The sequence below is a fragment of the Bubalus bubalis genome, chromosome 2, assembly GCF_019923935.1.
Source record: "Bubalus bubalis isolate 160015118507 breed Murrah chromosome 2, NDDB_SH_1, whole genome shotgun sequence".
NCBI lineage: Eukaryota > Metazoa > Chordata > Mammalia > Artiodactyla > Bovidae > Bubalus > Bubalus bubalis.
Genome location: NC_059158.1, coordinates 181,827,906 through 181,847,436, shown reverse-complemented (window position 1 = coordinate 181,847,436; position 19,531 = coordinate 181,827,906). Strand labels below are relative to the sequence as shown.

Here is a 19,531-nt window from a genome sequence, read left to right as displayed (position 1 = left end):
GGAAAAGTTAGATTTTTAAATCTTGTACTTTTCATCTTGATTTTGATAATGGTTTCCTTCTTTGAAATACTAGTCTCATCCTTAAAAGCTAGAAGGAAGTCAGTAATTACTGAGAATTTTTAGTAATTTAGTAATTACTAAAGTAATTTTTAGTAATTTAGTCCGTTTTTCATTTTTTAAAACTTTAATTTTAAGAATAATTGGGCTTTTTTTTTTTTTTTTAGCTATTATGCAGAAGTTAGGGATGGAGAATATTGTTATTCCACATGTACATTAATGTTACAACTTTGGGCTTCTTTAATTCCTTTTGTTAAACTTTTGATGTTTGATCAAAAGATAATTTAAAACTCGTGACTGATATAAAATTTCTTGTTACATTTTCTCCAGATTTCTCAAATTAGACAACTATATTAAAGTGATTTCTGTTGATAACACTTGGAATGAGAAACCATATATAATGTAAAATTTAGTGGGTCTCCCCCCCTTCCCCCCCCACACACACACATGGTTTTTCTGGCTGTCATGACAGTAGTATTTTGCAATGGCATTGATAGTCAGGGACCACTTATTAAACATATGTATAGAAGATATATAACTAAGAAAGAAAACTGCCCTGTTTTGGGGAAGGAGAAGTAAAGTTTATAGAGTTCATTGGTTTTCTTGTTAATAGTATATACTCATGAAATATACCAAGATATAACCTATATTTGGTTCAAATACTCAGGAGTAGATAATATTTCTTATAAATGTGACATATTTTTAGACTTGGCTTTATTTTTCGTTTAGTTTATTTATTATGATTTGGTAATACAGGACTGGGGACTTGGAAGCTGTAAAGTATTGGAAACTTTCAGTTTACAGAAACTATCAGTTTACTTCTGATAGTCAGCATTTCTTCTTTTCATGCCTTGATTTCCTGCTCTACCCTCCACAGTATGGCCGTTTTTTTTTGTTTTTTTTCTTAGAGAATAATTTCCCTGAGAGTCTTTAATTTTAGGTTGTGATTCATTGACTATGAGGATTATTAATTTGATCTAGTGTTGTGAATACATTATTTGTGCCCTCATTACTTACTGTGGATGAATGGGTTTTAATGTTTGTCTCCAAGAACAGCATTCCCTAAGGTAGAGTAGCATTGGGCATTTTTGCTTATCCTCTTGTTAATCATTGTTTTTTTCTAAATCGTGTTTAGACATCTTTACGGAAACAGAGCCTCAGTAGCTTAACTGTGGTTCTCTGAGCCCCACCTTGCCTGCTTTCTTCTTTTTGTTCTCCTGATCTCACTAATGCCTTTTCTTTAGTGTTGCTTCCATCATCAGTGCTTCCAACTTCTTGTTTTTTTGTGCTTTTAAATGATTAAATATGGATATCTGGTACCTATTTTATTACTTACATAATTACTTCAATGGTACTGAATTTTTAAACTCTTTAAATTGTGTCTTGATATGTGCAGAAGCTGATGGTTAAGTGTATATTTATAAGATCACCCTAGATAGAGAGCACCAAATCCTAACCCGTGGACTAGCAGGGGAAGATCATCTTAGAAATAAAAGTAAAATATATGAAATGTATTTCTTAGGACATCTTATAAAGATGTACTTAACCCCCAGCTTATAAAAATTTCAATTTAATACCCAATTTAAGACTTAAACTTGTTAAATACATTATATATATGTATATGTAGTACTTTCACTCACCTAGAGCCAGACATCCTGGAATGGGAAGTCAAGTGGGCCTTAGGAAGCATCACTACAAACAAAGCTAGTGGAGGTGATGGAATTCCAGTTGAGCTATTTCAAATCCTAAAAGGTGATGCTGTGAAAGTGCTGCACTCAATGTGCCAGCAAATTTGGAAAACTCAGCAGTGGCCACAGGACTGGAAAAGGTCAGTTTTCATTCCAATCCCAAAGAAAGGCAATGCCAAAGAATGCTCAAACTACCGCACAATTGCACTCATCTCACACGCTAGTAAAGTAATGCTCAAAATTCTCTAAGCCAGGCTTCAGCAATACGTGAACCGTGAACTTCCAGGTGTTCAAGCTGGTTTTAGAAAAGGCAGAGGAACCAGAGATCAAATTGCCAACATCCGCTGGATCGTCAAAAAAGCAAGAGAGTTCCAGAAAAACATTTATTTCTGCTTTATTGACTATGCCAAAGCCTTTGACTGTGTGGATCACAATAAACTGTGGACAATTCTGAAAGAGATGGGAATACCAGACCACCTGACCTGCCTCTTGAGAAACCTATATGCAGGTCAGGAAGCAACAGTTAGAACTGGACATGGAACAACAGACTGGTTCCACATAGGAAAAGGAGTACGTCAAGGCTGTATATTGTCACCCTGCTTATTTAACTTCTATGCAGAGTACATCATGAGAAACGCTGGGCTGGAAGCAGCACCAGCTGGAATCAAGATTGCTGGAAGAAATATCAATAACCTCAGATATGCAGATGACACCACCCTTATGGTAGAAAGTGAAGAGGAACTCAAAAGCCTCTTGATGAAAGTGAAAGAGGAGAGTGAAAAATTGGCTTAAAGCTCAACATTGAGAAAACTAAGATCATGGCTTCTGGTCCCATCACTTCATGGGAAACAGATGGGGAAACAGTGGAAACAGTGTCAGACTTTATTTTTGGGGGCTCCAAACTCACTGCAGATGGTGACTGCAGCCATGAAGTTAAAAGACGCTTACTCCTTGGAAGGAAAGTTATGACCAACCTAGATAGCATATTCAAAAGCAGAGACATTCATTACTCTGCCAACAGAGGTTCGTCTATCAAGGCTGTGGTTTTTCCAGTGGTCATGTATGGATGTGAGAGTTGGACTGTGAAGAAGGCTGAGCACCAAAGAATTGATGCTTTTGAACTGTGGTGTTGGAGAAGACTCTTGAGAGTCCCTTGGACTGCAAGGAGATCCAACCAGTCCATTCTGAAGGAGATCAGTCCTGGGTGTTCATTGGAAGGACTGATGCTAAAGCTGAAACTCCAATGGTTTTGCCAACTGATGCAAAGAGCTGACTCATTGGAAAAGACTGATGCTGGGAGGGATTGGGGGCAGGAGGAGAAGGGGACGACAGAGAATGAGATGGCTGGATGGCATCACCAACTCGATGGACATGAGTTTGAGTGAACTCTGGGAGTTTGTGATGGACAGGGAGGCCTGGCGTTCTGCGATTTATGGGGTCACAAAGAGTTGGACACGACTGAGGGACTGAACTGACTTAATATAGTATATACAGTAACATATTTTACTTGCAGTTAATAGTAAAGCATTTCTAGTGTTTCTACCAGAAAAGATGGATTTCTTGCTTTCTTTTGTCTCTTCATTGTAGTCGCCTTAGTTTCTCTCATTGCTTGCCAGCAGTTGAATTATGAGAACTAGTGGATGGTGCTGTTGATGAGACCATATGTTCGTTATTAAACGTTAGATCCTCTTCATGTTCCCTGTTGTTGTCCTAAAAAAAGTATGTGATTGTGTTTTTCATTCCATAGCCTCTTTTGCTTTCTTGTTAGTCTTTTCTCCTTTACTCTTATTCTTTAGTTTTAACATTTATTATATACTGTTAATAGTGCTAATTTTAGTTAAGAGTGTCCTCAAGTATTTTAAAGCTTTTTGTGGATGAAGAAGATTCTAAATGCCTTGTTACGTTTTTTTAACGTATATTGTTTCTCTCATTAGTAAACTGATTTTAGGAATGTTAAGCTCAAAAGAATGACTACTTTTTAAGGGTGTTTTCAGCTTTTGAGCAAATTGAAAGTTGTTTTTTTAAAAAGGAAGTGAGATCAGTCTGTGAACAAGCCAAAGCTCTACAGAAGTTCTTCAGGCAGAAAAGGAGTTTGAGGCATAATCATTATCCCTAGTTCTATATTCACTTGCATGTTTCCCAGAAACCCTTTGCTTTTTTTTTGCTAGGTGTGGAGGGTGCAGCTTTCCAGAGTAGACTTCCTCATGACCGAATGACTTCTCAAGAAGCAGCCTGTTTTCCGGATATCATCAGTGGACCACAGCAGACCCAGAAGGTTTTTCTGTTCATTAGAAATCGCACAGTAAGTTTCCTTGTTAGCTTTTTTCCACCTGAATTCTAAAAGGTACATATTACTTTATATAGAATACGGGGGGGGAAGTAGAGAGGAAAGAATTTTTAAGTTATCTATAATACTATTATCCAGAGATAAACACTGTTAAAAATTAGTTTTTTTCCTCTAGGTATTTTTTTAAATGTGTATAATTTTTCTTACAAAATTGAGCTCCTCTTTCCATGCATTCTTTGGATTCTTTTCATTCTTCAGTAACCTTATAAACACACGATAAGAATCTTTATAAGCTTTTTAAAAATATACTTTAAAAATAGTCACTTTGTCTTTCCTTCTCAGCATAAGAGAAGCCCTTATTCTGTTCTGCTCATCTGGGTCATCATCTTCCTCTGGCTAAATGATTGTTTTTAATATCTGTGTAATATTTATTTGATAGGTGGGTCATACTTTTAACTGTTGGGCAGTTAAATGTCCATTTTACTTATTAAAGTGAAGCTCTGAACAGCTTTATGCATTGTTGACTCTCATCTCTGATTATTTCCTTATGATAGAATTCTAGATAGAGTTCTAGAAGGAAAACTACTTTGTCAAAAAGTATGAACACTTTTTAAGATTTGATACATGTTGTCAGATTACTTCCCAGAGAACCTGACCCAGTTAATGCCCTCATTGAGTGAAAGTGAAAGTGTTAGTTGTTCAGTCATGTCCAACGCTTTGCGACCCCATGGACCGTAACCCACCAGGCTCCTCTGTTCATGGGATTTTCCAGGCAAGAATACTGGAATGGGTAGCCATTGCCTTCTTCAGGGGATCTTTTCAACACAGGGATCTGAACTCGGGTCTCCTGCATTGCAGGCAGGTTTTATGGTCTGATTGATGATAATCTTTGCTGCTGTAGTAGGCCAAGATCATTTCATTTATCTTCCATTTCTTTGATTACTTAGGCTGATTGCTTTTTCATATTTGTTAGTCATTCGCATTTCTTCTGTGAATTTTTCTTTTACGTTCTTTATTCGTCTGAAGGTTTTTTTTTTTTTTTTTTTTTTAATTTGGCTGCCCTGGGGTCTTAGTTGGCCTGTGGGATCTAGTTCCCTGACTAGGAATCAAACCCGGGTACCCTGCTTTGGGAACACAGTCTTAGCCACTGGACCACCAGGGAAGTCCCATCAGAAATTCTTTAACCATATACTGTTCAGAACATATTTGTTAAACTCTGAAAGTGAAAATGTTAGTCACTTCAGTCGTGTCCAGCTCTTTGCGACCCCATGGACATAGCCTGCCAGGCTCCTCTGTCCATGGAATTCTCAAGGCAAGAATACTGGAATTCTCAAGGCAAGAGCCATTCTTTTCTCCGGGGAATCTTCCCGACTCAGGGATTGAACCAGGGTCGGCTGCAATGCAGGCAGATTCTTTACCTGCTGGCCGAGCCACCAGGGAAGCTCCATTAGTTATACTCTGGTAAAACAGAGTAGAAGAAATTCATGTTGAATTTCAGCTATTTTGGATATAGCTGAATAGATACTCAGAGATGTCTTTTTATTCACCACTAACATCTTTATTTTGACCATTAGATTGTAAAACTACTGCTAAATTTGGATTGTTAGATGCTATTTAGCTAGAGTGATTGGTAGGTTTGTGTAGTAGTGAATAAAGGTTCTTTTTGTGAAGAAAAAATTGGGTGTTTTTTAAAAAGTGAATGGAAAAGTCTTAATGTGCATTTTTGAGGCTGATTTGTCTTATAATTGAATCAGCTTCTGTGTATAGCTTGTTAACATTTGTTCTAAGTAGATTTCAGACAAAATTGTCATTTTGTTGTTTCATCTGAGGGAAGTTTTCACTTTTTACTTGAACTTCAGTGGTAGATTTATAGCAATCGCTGTTTCCTCTGCTTCATTCCCTGTGACAGAAGTCCAGATTTGAGGAAGGACTAAGCGCAGGTTTAGAGTTGTGGTCTCTGGCTATAAAACAGAATTTAAGTCATTCTTTCCTATAAGAACTGTGTCACTTGTCTCATGTTAAATTGCATCCTTTGCTTCCAGATTTTAAAACCACAATTTTAGAATTATTCAACTAGAACTTGTGATGTGAGCTTTGTATTATAAGATGGAAGGAGGAAAAAGGCTTATGTTGAAATTTGATGGGCTTGGGCCCACGGCATGATTGAAGAATTCCATTTTCCTTTTGACAGTAGCCACAGAGAAAAGCAGAGGGTCCATATGAATTTGGTCATATCTCTTTGTAACTGAATTTATTTACACATTAACTCCTTTGAAATTTGATGGAGCAGTATTTATTAACTTTTAGCTAAGATTTAAATATGATAGTATTCCGCTGGTCTTGCCTTTTGTAGAAGAGAATTCATGTTAGAGGCCATTGATTGTACCTTAATATTTGTCATTCCTCATTTTACTGCTTTTCCAGCAGTATTGGAAATAATTGACTCCTTTCTTAAATACACAGCTTCCTTAGCTTAACACAGTATTCTAGTTTTTCTCTTGCTTCACTGGTTGTTGTCTTCTCTGAATGATTTGTAGGGTTGTCCTTAACAACAGGCCAACTATGGGAACTGGTTGGAAGTCCTTAAGGTCCTCTCCTCTCTCCCCTGTTCTTTCCTGCTAGGAACCCTTCTTCTGCACACTTGACTTCAGTTATACCCATAAGCAAGAGGCTCTAAACCTCAACTCCCTGAACCCCAGCTACGTATCTGGATGCCAGTCTTTCAGCTCCTCTTATTGTCTTTAAACTCAACTCATGATCTCTTATTTCAGTGTCCCTCATTCAGTAAATGGTATACCAATGCATTTAGTTGTGCAGGCTAATAACTGAGGAGTTACCTTTTGCACACACACATCACCACATATCTAATTGATCATTTAATTTTGTATCAACTCAGTATCTCTGGAGATATCTAATCCAGGTTTAAATCCTTGTTGCTCCCAAGCTGAATGATTTTGACAAGTTACTTGGTAGGCCAGATATTTCCCAGCTTCTTTAATTATTCACTCATTTGCCATGGTTTTGTGTTTCATTAGTTTCTTTGTCAGAAATAAAACCCTTACTGTTTCATTGAAAGGAAAATCCATATTTGAGGCAATCAAATAGTACATGTCTATTTGTATGTAACACGATTTTCTGTCATTCGATTACAGTTGCAGTTGTGGTTGGATAATCCAAAGATTCAGCTGACATTCGAGGCCACTCTCCAGCAATTAGAAGCGCCTTACAACAGTGAGTAGTATGTTCCATAGGACTGGTCTTGAACCGGATTGTGAAAATTGATATTTTCTTGCAGAAGCTCATGGCTCCTTGATATTGAATTTGTTAATTAATTTTCATACATATATTCATTTTATTTCACACCTGTGCTGTGCAAAAGTGAGCCTTTTAGCAAAACTGTTTTGTGTGTTTGTAATTGTTCTTCTGAATTTTTATTTGTGTTGATAGGTGAATGAGTTCAAGAAATTGCTAATAATCTCTCCAGACCTGTGTTCCAGCTTTAATCCACAGAGCAGTTTGGCGGCATTCAGTTGGCTGTATATTTGGCTTTTTCATTTGCCACTTGCCACCAATGGTCTTGTAAAGATTTTCCCAAAGTAAATGAGCACACTACTACTATTTAAAGGGTTGGTTTTGTCCTTCATTTCATCTGTATTGGGATGTCATTCTTAAAAATTGAAGATTATGTGACAGGCATTTTGGACTACCACACAGACTTAACACTTCTCACATCACTTTCCTAAAGGAGTCATATGACTTGAAGCTTAGGGAAAAGATGAATAGAATGACTTCATGATGGAGAAATAAAGAAGAATCAGAGTTTTCCATTTAAAGTGCTAAAAAGATAAACTTGTATTTAAATTCATTTTTCTGCAGGTGATACTGTGCTTGTCCACCGAGTTCACAGTTATTTAGAGCGTCATGGTCTTATCAACTTCGGCATCTATAAGAGGATAAAGCCCCTCCCAAGTAAGGACTGGCCAATGAATTTCATTGTTTTAGATTAGATTCCAGAAGGCTTTTACCATTTTATTTTGATTTCTGATCCATATTTACAGCCAGAATATTCCCAAGCTTATCTTCTTATAAGTCAAATTTAAAGTAAAATCTCCTTATAAATATGAATTTCCTATAATTTTTGGTTTGATAAATACTTGGTAAAAGAGATGAATTTCCAATTTAAGAAAAAATAAAAATAGTTTATTAAAAATGAAAAATCAGTTATGAAAGTAGGAGGTTTGTTTTCTCTCATTGAGCAGTTCTTTAATGCAGTGATAAGAGTTGCATTTTTATTTTTTTTAATGCTGTTTACCCCTTTAATGGTGTCTGGATAATGTCTGCCAGGAATCAGAAGATAGGGATAATCTGAGAATTAATACATCTATCTGTTTATTTGCACTTCCCTGGTGACTCAGATGGTAAAGAATCTGCCTGCAATGTGGGACACCTGGGTTCGATCCCTGGGTTGGGACAATCCTGTGGAGGAGGGCCTGGCAACCCCCTCCAATATTCTTGCCTGGAGAATCCCCATAGACAGAGGAGCCTGGCAGCTACAGTCCATGGGGTTTCAGAGTTGGACACAACTGAGCAACTAAGCACACGTATCTGTTTATAATACATTTATTTTTTTGCTTTAATAATTTTTTAAAATTTATATATTTATCTGGCTGTGCCTAGTCTTGGCTGTGGCATATGGGATTTTTAGCTGCAGCTGCAGGATCTTTAGCTGCAGCGTTCGAACTCTTAGTTGTGGCATGTGGGGTCTAGTTCCCTGACCAGGCATCGAACTCTGCATTGAGAACACAGAGTTCCAACCACTGGACCACCAGAGAAGTCCCCTCTGCTTTAATAATTTTTAAGAAAAGGAAAGACTGCAGAAGACAGCTTATAGAAAATAGCTTTAAGAATCAGTTGGTTGACTGCTCAAATTGTCCTAGTATAATTGTGAGGTAAATACGGGAGATTATGCATAATAAGTTTACCAAGGGTCACAGACACTGAAGCAAGCACGTGACTGAAGTAATGAGAAAGTAAATTTTAAGGTAAAGAATTCCATTTATAAATTTTAAACATTGAGTTAAAGTATAAGTCTCAGATATTTGTTAATTTGTATTCATATAGTTTCCTATTTTGAAAATAACTAAATTATTTGTGAGACATCATAACGTAAAGAATTTAGAAATTTTCTTGATAAAAAATGATAAAAACTATTAAAACTGTAACAGTGTTTTAATTCTTGCTCATTTTTTATTTTCAGCTAAGAAGACAGGAAAGGTAATCATCATAGGCTCTGGGGTCTCAGGCTTGGCAGCAGCTCGTCAGTTACAGAGTTTTGGAATGGATGTCACACTTCTGGAAGCCAGGGTAAGAATTTTAGTTTGGGTTTAGAAGCCCAACCTGATGAAAATATGGTAAAGAAATTATCTGTGGTAAATTAAGGAATCATACAAATTGAACTAAACCAAATTGATTTAAATAATACTCAAAAGTATTTTGATAGTGTTAATAACTACATCTAATAAAGCTTTTTTGACAATAAGACTTTGAAAAGGGCTCAGTGAGTATTTAGAGTTTATATAATCTATATAGCCCTCTGGTATATATTTTCAGGTCATTGTTTCCTACAATTAGCAACTTTCAGTTTGGGGGCTTTGTTGAAATACCCTTTATAGAATGCAGTTACTTTTAGTGGTGGCTGTATTCTGTTCAATAGTAAAGGGAGAGGAGTTGCTTCTCAGGCAGCAGCTGTCTTTTACAGCCTTGGTAAATCCAAGATTCTGGCTCTTTACCATTAGTCCAGAGAGAGGAATGGAAGCTGGAGGAGGACGAGGATGGTGGCACTGAGTAGACAAAAAGAGCATCCCATTAGAACATTACTATTCAAATCATTTTCATGAGTAATGTTTGAGATTTAATTATCTTTCAGTGGCTTAAAGACCTCTGTGGGCTCCTGCCACTTAAAATAGCAACAACAAAACACTTCTCACATAACCTAAACCATCTAAAATTTTATAAAAGCTTTCAAAATGCTTTGTGCAGTACAATCTAAATTTAATTTTTTTTAATGTTCTTTTCAGATAGTATGGGGAAATCAAAATAAACAATTCGTGATAGTCTTACTAAAAACAATATTTTATTCCTTAATTGGAAAATATCTGTGTGCCTGTGTATCCTATGTACTGAGAATACAGTAAAGAATAATGGAGGATCATTATGATTCCTACCCATGTGTATAGGTTTTTGTCTTGGTTTGCTTTTTTTCATTTGTTGGTCTGGAGTTTACAGAGTACTCACGTAACTCATGACTGAGGTTTCACTGCAGCTCAGTAAGATTTCCCTATATTTGAAAATCTCCAGTCAGCAAAGATAACACTTGGGCCTGTTTAGAAATGGGAGGTATTGTCAACGGTTCATGTTCAGTAGACACTGCCCTTGGGCATGAGGCTACATTGAAGAGGCATTTCTCAGAGAAGTTGTCTGTCAAGTCAGTCACACCTGACTTTGACACTGGGGGACAAGAGTCAGAACATGGTGGTAGAAAAATGACCTTAAGTGTTGAAATTCGTGTGCAGGTATTTTCTATGTGTGTGGCCCTTGCTCAGCCTGTATAATAAGTGGTATTAGAGACATTGGGGTTGAGAGCTAAATAGTACCTATAACTGATATCTTCTGGCTATTAAATTTTTTCCTATCTCATAGCACTTAATTCTGTTCCTTTTATGTGTCATTATCTCCCATTCCCTCAAATAGTTAAACTTCATTTCCTCTTTGAGCTAACATCATACTCCCATGTAAACTCTACACCTTTTTCTTTTTAAGTTATCAAAGAGGCCTGAGATGGTACTTTGCCAGGTTATCATGATTAAACTAGAATTAATTTTAGCCATTTAATTTTTAAAAAACAGGATCGTGTGGGTGGACGAGTTGCTACATTTCGCAAAGGAAACTATGTAGCTGACCTTGGAGCCATGGTGGTAACAGGTCTTGGTAAGTAGTTTAGTTCTGTGCTACGATTTCAGGGTCTGAGACTCACAAAATGGTTTAATCTTATAAAGTCATAGATTCAGTTTTTAAATACATTGCTTAGGATTCTGTTCTTAGTCTTATGTGTATGTGCTCAGTCGCTCAGTCATGTCCAACTGTTTGTGACAACCTGGAAGGTTCGTCTGTCTATGGAGTTTTCCAGGCAAGAATAGTGGCCTGGGTTGCCATTTCCTTCTCCTGGGGATCTTCCCCACCCAGAGATCAAACTTGTGTCTCTTGTGTCTCCTGCATTGGAAGGTGGATTCTTTACCACTACACAAGCTGGGAAACCTGTTCTCAGTGTTAGTGAAAGGTAAATTGGCAAACAGTTCTCTTAAAAGATATATCAGTATGTGCATAATTTAAAATGTGTGTAGATTTTGCCCTGGCAGATCTAGTTCTAGGAAATTAATCTAAGAAAATAGAGAAGTGAACCATATTGTGTTCAAAACATTTTCAGTGTGGGGTAACAGAATGTTAGAAACCGCAGATTAGAAGATTAAATTGTTATTCAGTGAGAACTCTCCAGCTGCTAAAAATTTGTAGCTCCATATTAACATGAAATTATGTCCACAATTTATTGCTAAGTTGAAAAATGATTAAAAAACAGTGCATGTGTTATGATCCTTTTGTGTGTAATGTCTAATCTTACATACATAAAGTCTAGAAGGATCTGTCAGTTCAGTCGCTCAGTCGTGTCCGACTCTGCGACCCCATGAATCGCTGCACACCAGGCCTCCCTGTCCGTCACCAACTCCCAGAGTTCACTCAGACTCACGTCCATCGAGTCAGTGATGCCATCCACCCATCTCATCCTCTGTCGTCCCCTTCTCCTGCCCCCAATCCCTTCCAGCATCAGAGTCTTTTCCAATGAGTCAACTCTCTGCATCAGGTGGCCAAAGTATTGGAGTTTCAGCTTTAGCATCAGTCCTTCCAAAGAACACCCAGGACTGATCTCCTTTAGAATGGACTGGTTGGATCTCCTTGCAGTCCAAGGGACTCTCAAGAGTCTTCTCCAACACCACAGTTCAAAAGCATCAGTTTTTTGGCGCTCAGCTTTCTTCACAGTCCAACTCTCACATCCATACATGACCACTGGAAAAACCACAGCCTTGATAGACGAACCTCTGTTGGCAGAGTAATGAATGTCTCTGCTTTTGAATATGCTATCTAGGTTGGTCATAACTTTCCTTCCAAGGAGTAAGCGTCTTTTAACTTCATGGCTGCAGTCACCATCTGCAGTGAGTTTGGAGCCCCCAAAAATAAAGTCTGACACTGTTTCCACTGTTTCCCCATCTGTTTCCCATGAAGTGATGGGACCAGAAGCCATGATCTTAGTTTTCTCAATGTTGAGCTTTAAGCCAATTTTTCACTCTCCTCTTTCACTTTCATCAAGAGGCTTTTGAGTTCCTCTTCACTTTCTACCATAAGGGTGGTGTCATCTGCATATCTGAGGTTATTGATATTTCTTCCAGCAATCTTGATTCCAGCTGGTGCTGCTTCCAGCCCAGCGTTTCTCATGATGTACTCTGCATAGAAGTTAAATAAGCAGGGTGACAATATACAGCCTTGACGTACTCCTTTTCCTATGTGGAACCAGTCTGTTGTTCCATGTCCAGTTCTAACTGTTGCTTCCTGACCTGCATATAGGTTTCTCAAGAGGCAGGTCAGGTGGTCTGGTATTCCCATCTCTTTCAGAATTGTCCACAGTTTATTGTGATCCACACAGTCAAAGGCTTTGGCATAGTCAATAAAGCAGAAATAAATGTTTTTCTGGAACTCTCTTGCTTTTTTGACGATCCAGCGGATGTTGGCAATTTGATCTCTGGTTCCTCTGCCTTTTCTAAAACCAGCTTGAACACCTGGAAGTTCACGGTTCACGTATTGCTGAAGCCTGGCTTAGAGAATTTTGAGCATTACTTTACTAGCGTGTGAGATGAGTGCAATTGTGCGGTAGTTTGAGCATTCTTTGGCATTGCCTTTCTTTGGGATTGGAATGAAAACTGACCTTTTCCAGTCCTGTGGCCACTGCTGAGTTTTCCAAATTTGCTGGCACATTGAGTGCAGCACTTTCACAGCATCACCTTTTAGGATTTGAAATAGCTCAACTGGAATTCCATCACCTCCACTAGCTTTGTTTGTAGTGATGCTTCCTAAGGCCCACTTGACTTCCCATTCCAGGATGTCTGGCTCTAGGTGAGTGATCCCACCATCGTGATTATCTGGGTCATGAAGATCTTTTTTTGTACAGTTCTTCTGTGTATTCTTGCCACCTCTTCTTAATATCTTCTGCTTCTGTTAGGTCCATACCATTTCTGTCCTTTATCAAGCCCATCTTTGCATGAAATGTTCCCTTGGTATCTCTGATTTTCTTGAAGAGATCTCTAGTTTTTCCCATTCTGTTTTCCTCTATTTCTTTGCATTGATTGCTGAGGAAGGCTTTCTTATCTCTTCTTGCTATTCTTTGGAACTCTGCATTCATATGGGAATCTTTCCTTTTCTCCTTTGCTTTTCACTTCCCTTCTTTTCACAGCTATTTGTAAGGCCTCCCCAAACAGCCATTTTGCTTTTTTGCATTTCTTTTCCGTGGGGATGGTCTTGATCCCTGTCTCCTGTACAATGTCACGAACCTCCGTCCATAGTTCATCAGGCACTCTGTCTATCAGATCTAGTCCCTTAAATCTGTTTCTCACTTCCACTGTATAGTCATAAGGGATTTGATTTAGGTCATACCTGAATGGTCTAGTGGTTTTCCCTAGTTTCTTCAGTTTAAGTCTGAATTTGGCAATAAGGAGTTCATGGTCTGTAATGTTAACTAATTTTTGGTAATAGGTTCAGTGACTGAGCACACACGCACACACTGTTTTGCTTTCTTCTTTATGCTTGCTTATATGTTTGTTTTACTTTGGGCATTTTTTTGGTATTACTTCACATACCCTAAGCTTTAATATTTTAAAATTTGAGTAAAAATATTTTTTCTTTGAAGTTTTTGTTGCCTTTTCATAAGGTATGTGAATTTAATTGTTGAAGTTTTTTCTAGGAGGGAATCCCATGGCTGTGGTCAGCAAACAAGTAAATATGGAACTGGCCAAGATCAAGCAAAAATGCCCACTTTATGAAGCGAATGGACAAGCTGTAAGTTGACAGCAAATAACTTTATACAATTTATTTGGTTCAGTTGAAAGCAATTTTGGGGAAATATGTGGATGAATATGCACACATACAAATATGAACTGAGGGTAGAAATAATGTGGCTTTATTCAGATTCTTAACTCTGAGCTATATAGGATGGAGTTATAATAGCTGCTTAGGTGTTTAAATACTTAATGAAAGTTAGGCTAGCCAAGTGATTAATTTTTTTATTTGGCTGTGGCCACCTGTACCCTAAGAGACCTGTAGAATGACCACCTGATTCTTCATTTCTTTGTGTTGTGCCTCCCATCATGTGCTTTAGCTTTGTGTGCTCTTCATGATTTCAGTTTTATGTTCATAGGATCAGGTTTCTGATGGGCTAATAGTGAATGGTAGTACTAAATTGATGCTTAGGTAGGTTAAATAAAGTATTTGTTTATCAGAGGCATTTGTTGTTGTTGTTTAGTCACTAAGTCACATCCAACTTTTTGCAACCCAATAGACTGTAGCCCGCCAGTCCATGAAATTTCCCAGGCAGGAATACTGGAGTGGGTTGCCATTTCCTTCTCCAAGAGATTTTCCCAACTCAGGGATCGAATACACTGGGCACCAGGGAAGCCCAGATAGGAGCTTCCTATAGTTAAAATGGCAGTAACACGAAAGTGATGTTTAATATGGGAGACTGGGAGTGTTTTAACAACTGCCTGATAGGTTATATGTCAGTTCTAATTTTTTAGGGGTCTGTGAAACTCAAAAGTTTGTTTTCAGTGGAAGTTTGCCGGCTCCCCTGTTAGGAGTAAAAGAGACTGTAGTTCTCAGGATATAAACACATTATCACCTTTATATTTCAAGGAAGAAAAGGTTTGCTATGTATATGGCAGTGTAGCTACTCTTATTGAAAGTGGTAATATTCCAACTCTAGGATTTTTTGTCATAGGTCCTATGGGACATCCTCGCCTTTTACTATCTACCTTTAGGAAAAGACTTTTTTATAGGGTTCATATCAGAGAAGTACAGACTTTCAGGGAATGCTTTGGTTCCCATCCCCACCATTCTGGATCCAAATTTACTTCTAGGGCTTTTCTGGGGGTGAGGGAAAAGGGGAAGCAGCCTTCTAACAATAAAATAGGAAAAGATAAAGTAGACTTTAATTCAGCAATTCTATAAACTTCTGTTACTTGAAAAGATCTGTTAAAAAAAAAAAAAATGCAGAGATGAATAAGACAGTCCCTGCCATATAAGACCCTACAGTCTGGTGGGTCTTGTACACAAATTTTCAAACTTATATAAATGTAGAAAGAGTACTATAATAGGCTCCCATTTTTCCAGTCTAGTTTCATCTATCCAGTCTTGTTGAGAGCGGGGGACGTGACATAACCAGATAGATGTTTTACGTAGACAGACAATAATTTAGAGAATTGAATTGCGGAAGCAAGGTCTTTGAAGTTGATATTATATCCTCAAGAAGTAATGGAATCCAAGCCAAAGATTATCACTAGTCTTTGAGACACTATCTTTTTCTTTTGACTTTCCTGAATGTAGAACAGGTTCATTTAGTCTTTCTAACAGTAAAATGTGAGGTTTTTTCCCCTAGTAGAGATATCCAGAGGAATGGTCTGCTTTTGTGGTATTAGATAAGCTGTAAAACATTCTAGAAAACATTTGTTTCCAAATAAATGCCCTTCTCCAGGGGAATCGTCCCAACCCAGAGAGCAAACCCAGGTCTCCTGCATTACAAGCAGATTCTTTACCATCTGAGCCACCAGGGAAGCCCATAGTATAGCAACATTCACTCAAATATGGCCTACAACCAGCTGCCAATTCATGAACTGTTGGTTACTAATATGGGATGAGAGAAATATCTTGTACCAGAATGTAAATAAACTGCATCCTTTTAACCACAGTGTTAGTTCAGATGGCTTTGGTAGCAGGACTTTTCTCAGTGAAAGAAATGTTGCTTTAGTTTATGTTCTGGCATAAGCTCCTTATCTCACCAGGACCGGCTCTTTGAGTAGCATTCTAGTAAACAGTTGTTAAGCTGGTGTGTGGTTTTCAGCATTTTGTTGTTATTCAACTCTGATCTTTATAGGATTTTTCTTGGTTGGTTTGTATTTGGTAATGCAGCTAAATGGTAAGGAGGATTCTTTAGGCATTACTAAATTTGGGGAAAGAATTTCTTTGTAGCTTTGAGTTCTGCTTGCCCTATTAATGTTTCTGTATCTTGCTGTTCCCAGTAATTTAGCTCAGAGGAGGAATGGATACCTATTGACTAGCAGACTGGCTTTTGGCTTATAGCCAAATTAATTTATACTCATAGTCAGATACGTTTCATGGCTTTAGAAATCTAAGGAATCTTACTCGGTTGCTTCCTTTCCTCATTTTGCGGGGGAAGAATCTAAAGCGCGCACATGTGTTTGCCTGACGTCACCATAGTCAATAAACTGTAGAGTCAGGTCTCTTGTCTGGTGTTTTAGCTTTTTTTTTTTTTAAACTTAAAAAAAAAAAGTTTTATTGGTATATAGTTGCTTTACAGTGTGGTGTTAGTTTCTGCTGTACAGCAGGGTAAATCAGCCACATGTGTACATGTATCTCCTCTTTTGGATTTCCTTCCCATTTCGGTCACCACAGAGCACTGATCAGAGTTCTCTTTGCTATACAGTTGGTTCTAACTAGTTATCTACTTTATACATAGTTGTGTCTATATGTCAATTCCAGTGTCCCAATCCATCCCACTTCCCCTGGTGTTTAATGCCGTTCTGCCTGGCTGAGAGCCCAGGGAAGGTTGGGGCAGGAGAGGTGTGCAGTTCTGTCAGTGTGACTGCATCAGCTGAGTCTCCTTCTTTTATTAAAAGAACTTTTTTTTTAATTGTTACTCTAAGGAGGCCCACCTAGAATACTCACTCAGCCATTGCTTTTTCTTTAGTAAACTATTGTACAAAACGGGATGCGTTGCTCCATTCTCTCTGTATAGCGTCAGTAGAAAAGAGGGTAATTAGATGGTTCTTTTGTTAGTACACAAAAATTAATTACTTCATCCTATACAAGGGCAGCAGCAAACTCAGTTATAAATACCACTTGTAATATTGTCTTAAGGGCTTCCCTGGTGACTCAGTGGTAAAGAACCCACCTGACAATGCAGGAGATGTAAGCTCGATCTCTGAGTTGTGACGATCCCCTGGAGAAGGAAATGGGAACCTACTCCAGTGTTCTTGGCTGAGAAGTCCCATGGACAGAAGGACCCTGCAGGCTATAGTCCATGGGATTGCAAAGACTCAGACATGACTTAGTGAGTAAACAACAGTGTTGTCTTAGGAATATATTACCATATCCAGGCATTTTGCTGCTATAGGAAAAACATCATGTAGTAAGTAGTTTTTGTTACATTACCTTGTTATTGTTTTAATCACAGTCACAAGAATCCCTGAAAGAGCTTGCCTCTCCCTTCTCTCTGGTCTTGCGCTGGCAGCTAGGATGTTGAACTAATAGAAGTATCTTCCAAGCCTATAAAAACAGTCAGAGCTAATGAAGCAGCTGCCCTGCTCATTGTCATTATTAATTGATGATGGAGTCATATTCTGAATTATGCTGTAATTAGTTTTGAATGGATAAGGTTGGAAAATAGGGTAATTCATGTTTTCAGTAGCATTTTGGGAGTCACCAGTGGGAGGTCTGGAAACCTAGATTGTCGGGGAGACTAGAGAAATGGCTGAGTGTTTTCTGCATCTCCTATACACCAGCTAGTAACTCAGGGGCTTTAGATTCTTGTTTTGTTTTCAGCTTTTTTTGAGTCATGAGTGTGAGAGAGAGGGGTATGTGTGTGTTGTTATTATCAAGTGAGATCCAAAGGCTCAGTAACTACTTGGAGAAACAGATCCTGATTTTCTACTTGGGAATGGCTCAGAGGAAGAAAGATAACTCTTGAAAGGTAATGCATACCAGGCTTCTTATAAATACCATTGATTGGGTACACTCAGTACCTATCGTAACTTACCAGGTATCCAGTTGTGTTCATATAGAGTGGTGTCTAGGTTATTATAGTTTTGACACAGGTGTCTTGGCCTTTTCAGTTTTCATCGTTTTTGGAAACATCTTTGGTATCTTTAAGGCAGTCTTTCTCTACCCTTGAAAATCATGACTGCCAGTCTCCGCTTTTTATGTAAAAATCTCATTCCCTCCTTTAATGTTTTTGAAGTTGCAAAATAGTTATTTTTCCCTCAAATATAGTTACAATACTGACTTTACTTTTCCAAACTATATTAATTTATTCATATAACAAGAATTTACTGAGCACGTATGTGCTAGAAATTGCTAGAGTGTACTCCTTAGACATGCCATGTGTTCCGTCTCCATATGGCTTACTTAGTCCCTGCTCTAGGAAGGTCAGTTATTTACATCCCCTAATCTTATGAGTTAGAACGGGAGGGAGGCAGCAGTCTCCATTTATAGAATCACATTGAATTTTATTCAGTTGGCCAAAAAGTTCATTTGGGTTTTTGTATGGTGTTACAGAAAAACCTGAATGAACTTTTTGGCCTACCCAATATTTAGATTAAGGATATACCGCTTTCCTTATTCTCCCTTTAGGGTCAACAACTATCTTTCATTTCCCTTAGCTATTTCAGAATCTGAGTTGGAAACCCCTCAGATGTAAATTTGTTCTTCCACGATTTACCAAAGGAACCAGTATTTTCGTTTTGTAGTTACAGAAGTGCATGGAGATGGGAGAGGTGGAGACTGACTGTAACCTCTGTTGGCCGGATTTGGCCATTACAACTTTTTTCAGGGTGTTACTTTGTCCTGAGAATTTCTCTTGCTGAATGTCAGAAATTTTAAGTACCTGGAACCTAGGTGTACCTTAACCCCATTCTTGCTCTGCTGCCAGAGAACTTATGCAAACTGGAAGTGTGACAGATGGGCAATGTTTTGAAGACCTACCAAGCTTGTAATGATAGAATGCAACCAGAGATAGAACTAAGAGCTATCTTTTCTTTGCGATGACTTCTTGCAGAATCAGGGACCCTGTCCAAAAAGTTGTTTGGCTTTCCCAAAATTTATTCTGCATGGGCCAGTCACATGGTCTCCCCAACCCATGACCATGTTCAGGGATGCTCCGTATAATCTACAGGACCAAAACAGTCAGGATTATAATCCATTTACAGGAGTGAGACTCACCAAATTTTTCATCTTAAAGGAACCATTTATTTGGAGACTTTTGTAGAGAAATAAATGGTTTTGAAGAATCGTAAAATCTGTTTCAAGTGATAGCATTTTTGTTTGAATCTTTGCTAGAAAACTGTATCCGTGATTCTTTCCCAAAACAACACATGGTTTGTTGTTTTGTGTT

The 19,531-nt window shown here is 38.0% G+C and overlaps 1 protein-coding gene across 2 annotated transcripts in view; it reads left to right on the top strand.

Moving 5' to 3' along the window:
* The window catches only part of KDM1A (lysine demethylase 1A), a 66,090-nt gene that overhangs the window by 28,410 nt on the left and 18,149 nt on the right, over positions 1-19,531 (top strand). For both annotated transcript variants that reach the window (XM_025278755.3, XM_006056545.4), the window contains 6 exons: positions 3,914-4,047; positions 7,185-7,263; positions 7,909-8,001; positions 9,290-9,396; positions 10,938-11,019; positions 14,096-14,190. In XM_025278755.3, the coding sequence (XP_025134540.3) occupies positions 3,914-4,047; positions 7,185-7,263; positions 7,909-8,001; positions 9,290-9,396; positions 10,938-11,019; positions 14,096-14,190 (590 nt within the window). The remainder of the gene's footprint in view (positions 1-3,913; positions 4,048-7,184; positions 7,264-7,908; positions 8,002-9,289; positions 9,397-10,937; positions 11,020-14,095; positions 14,191-19,531) is intronic.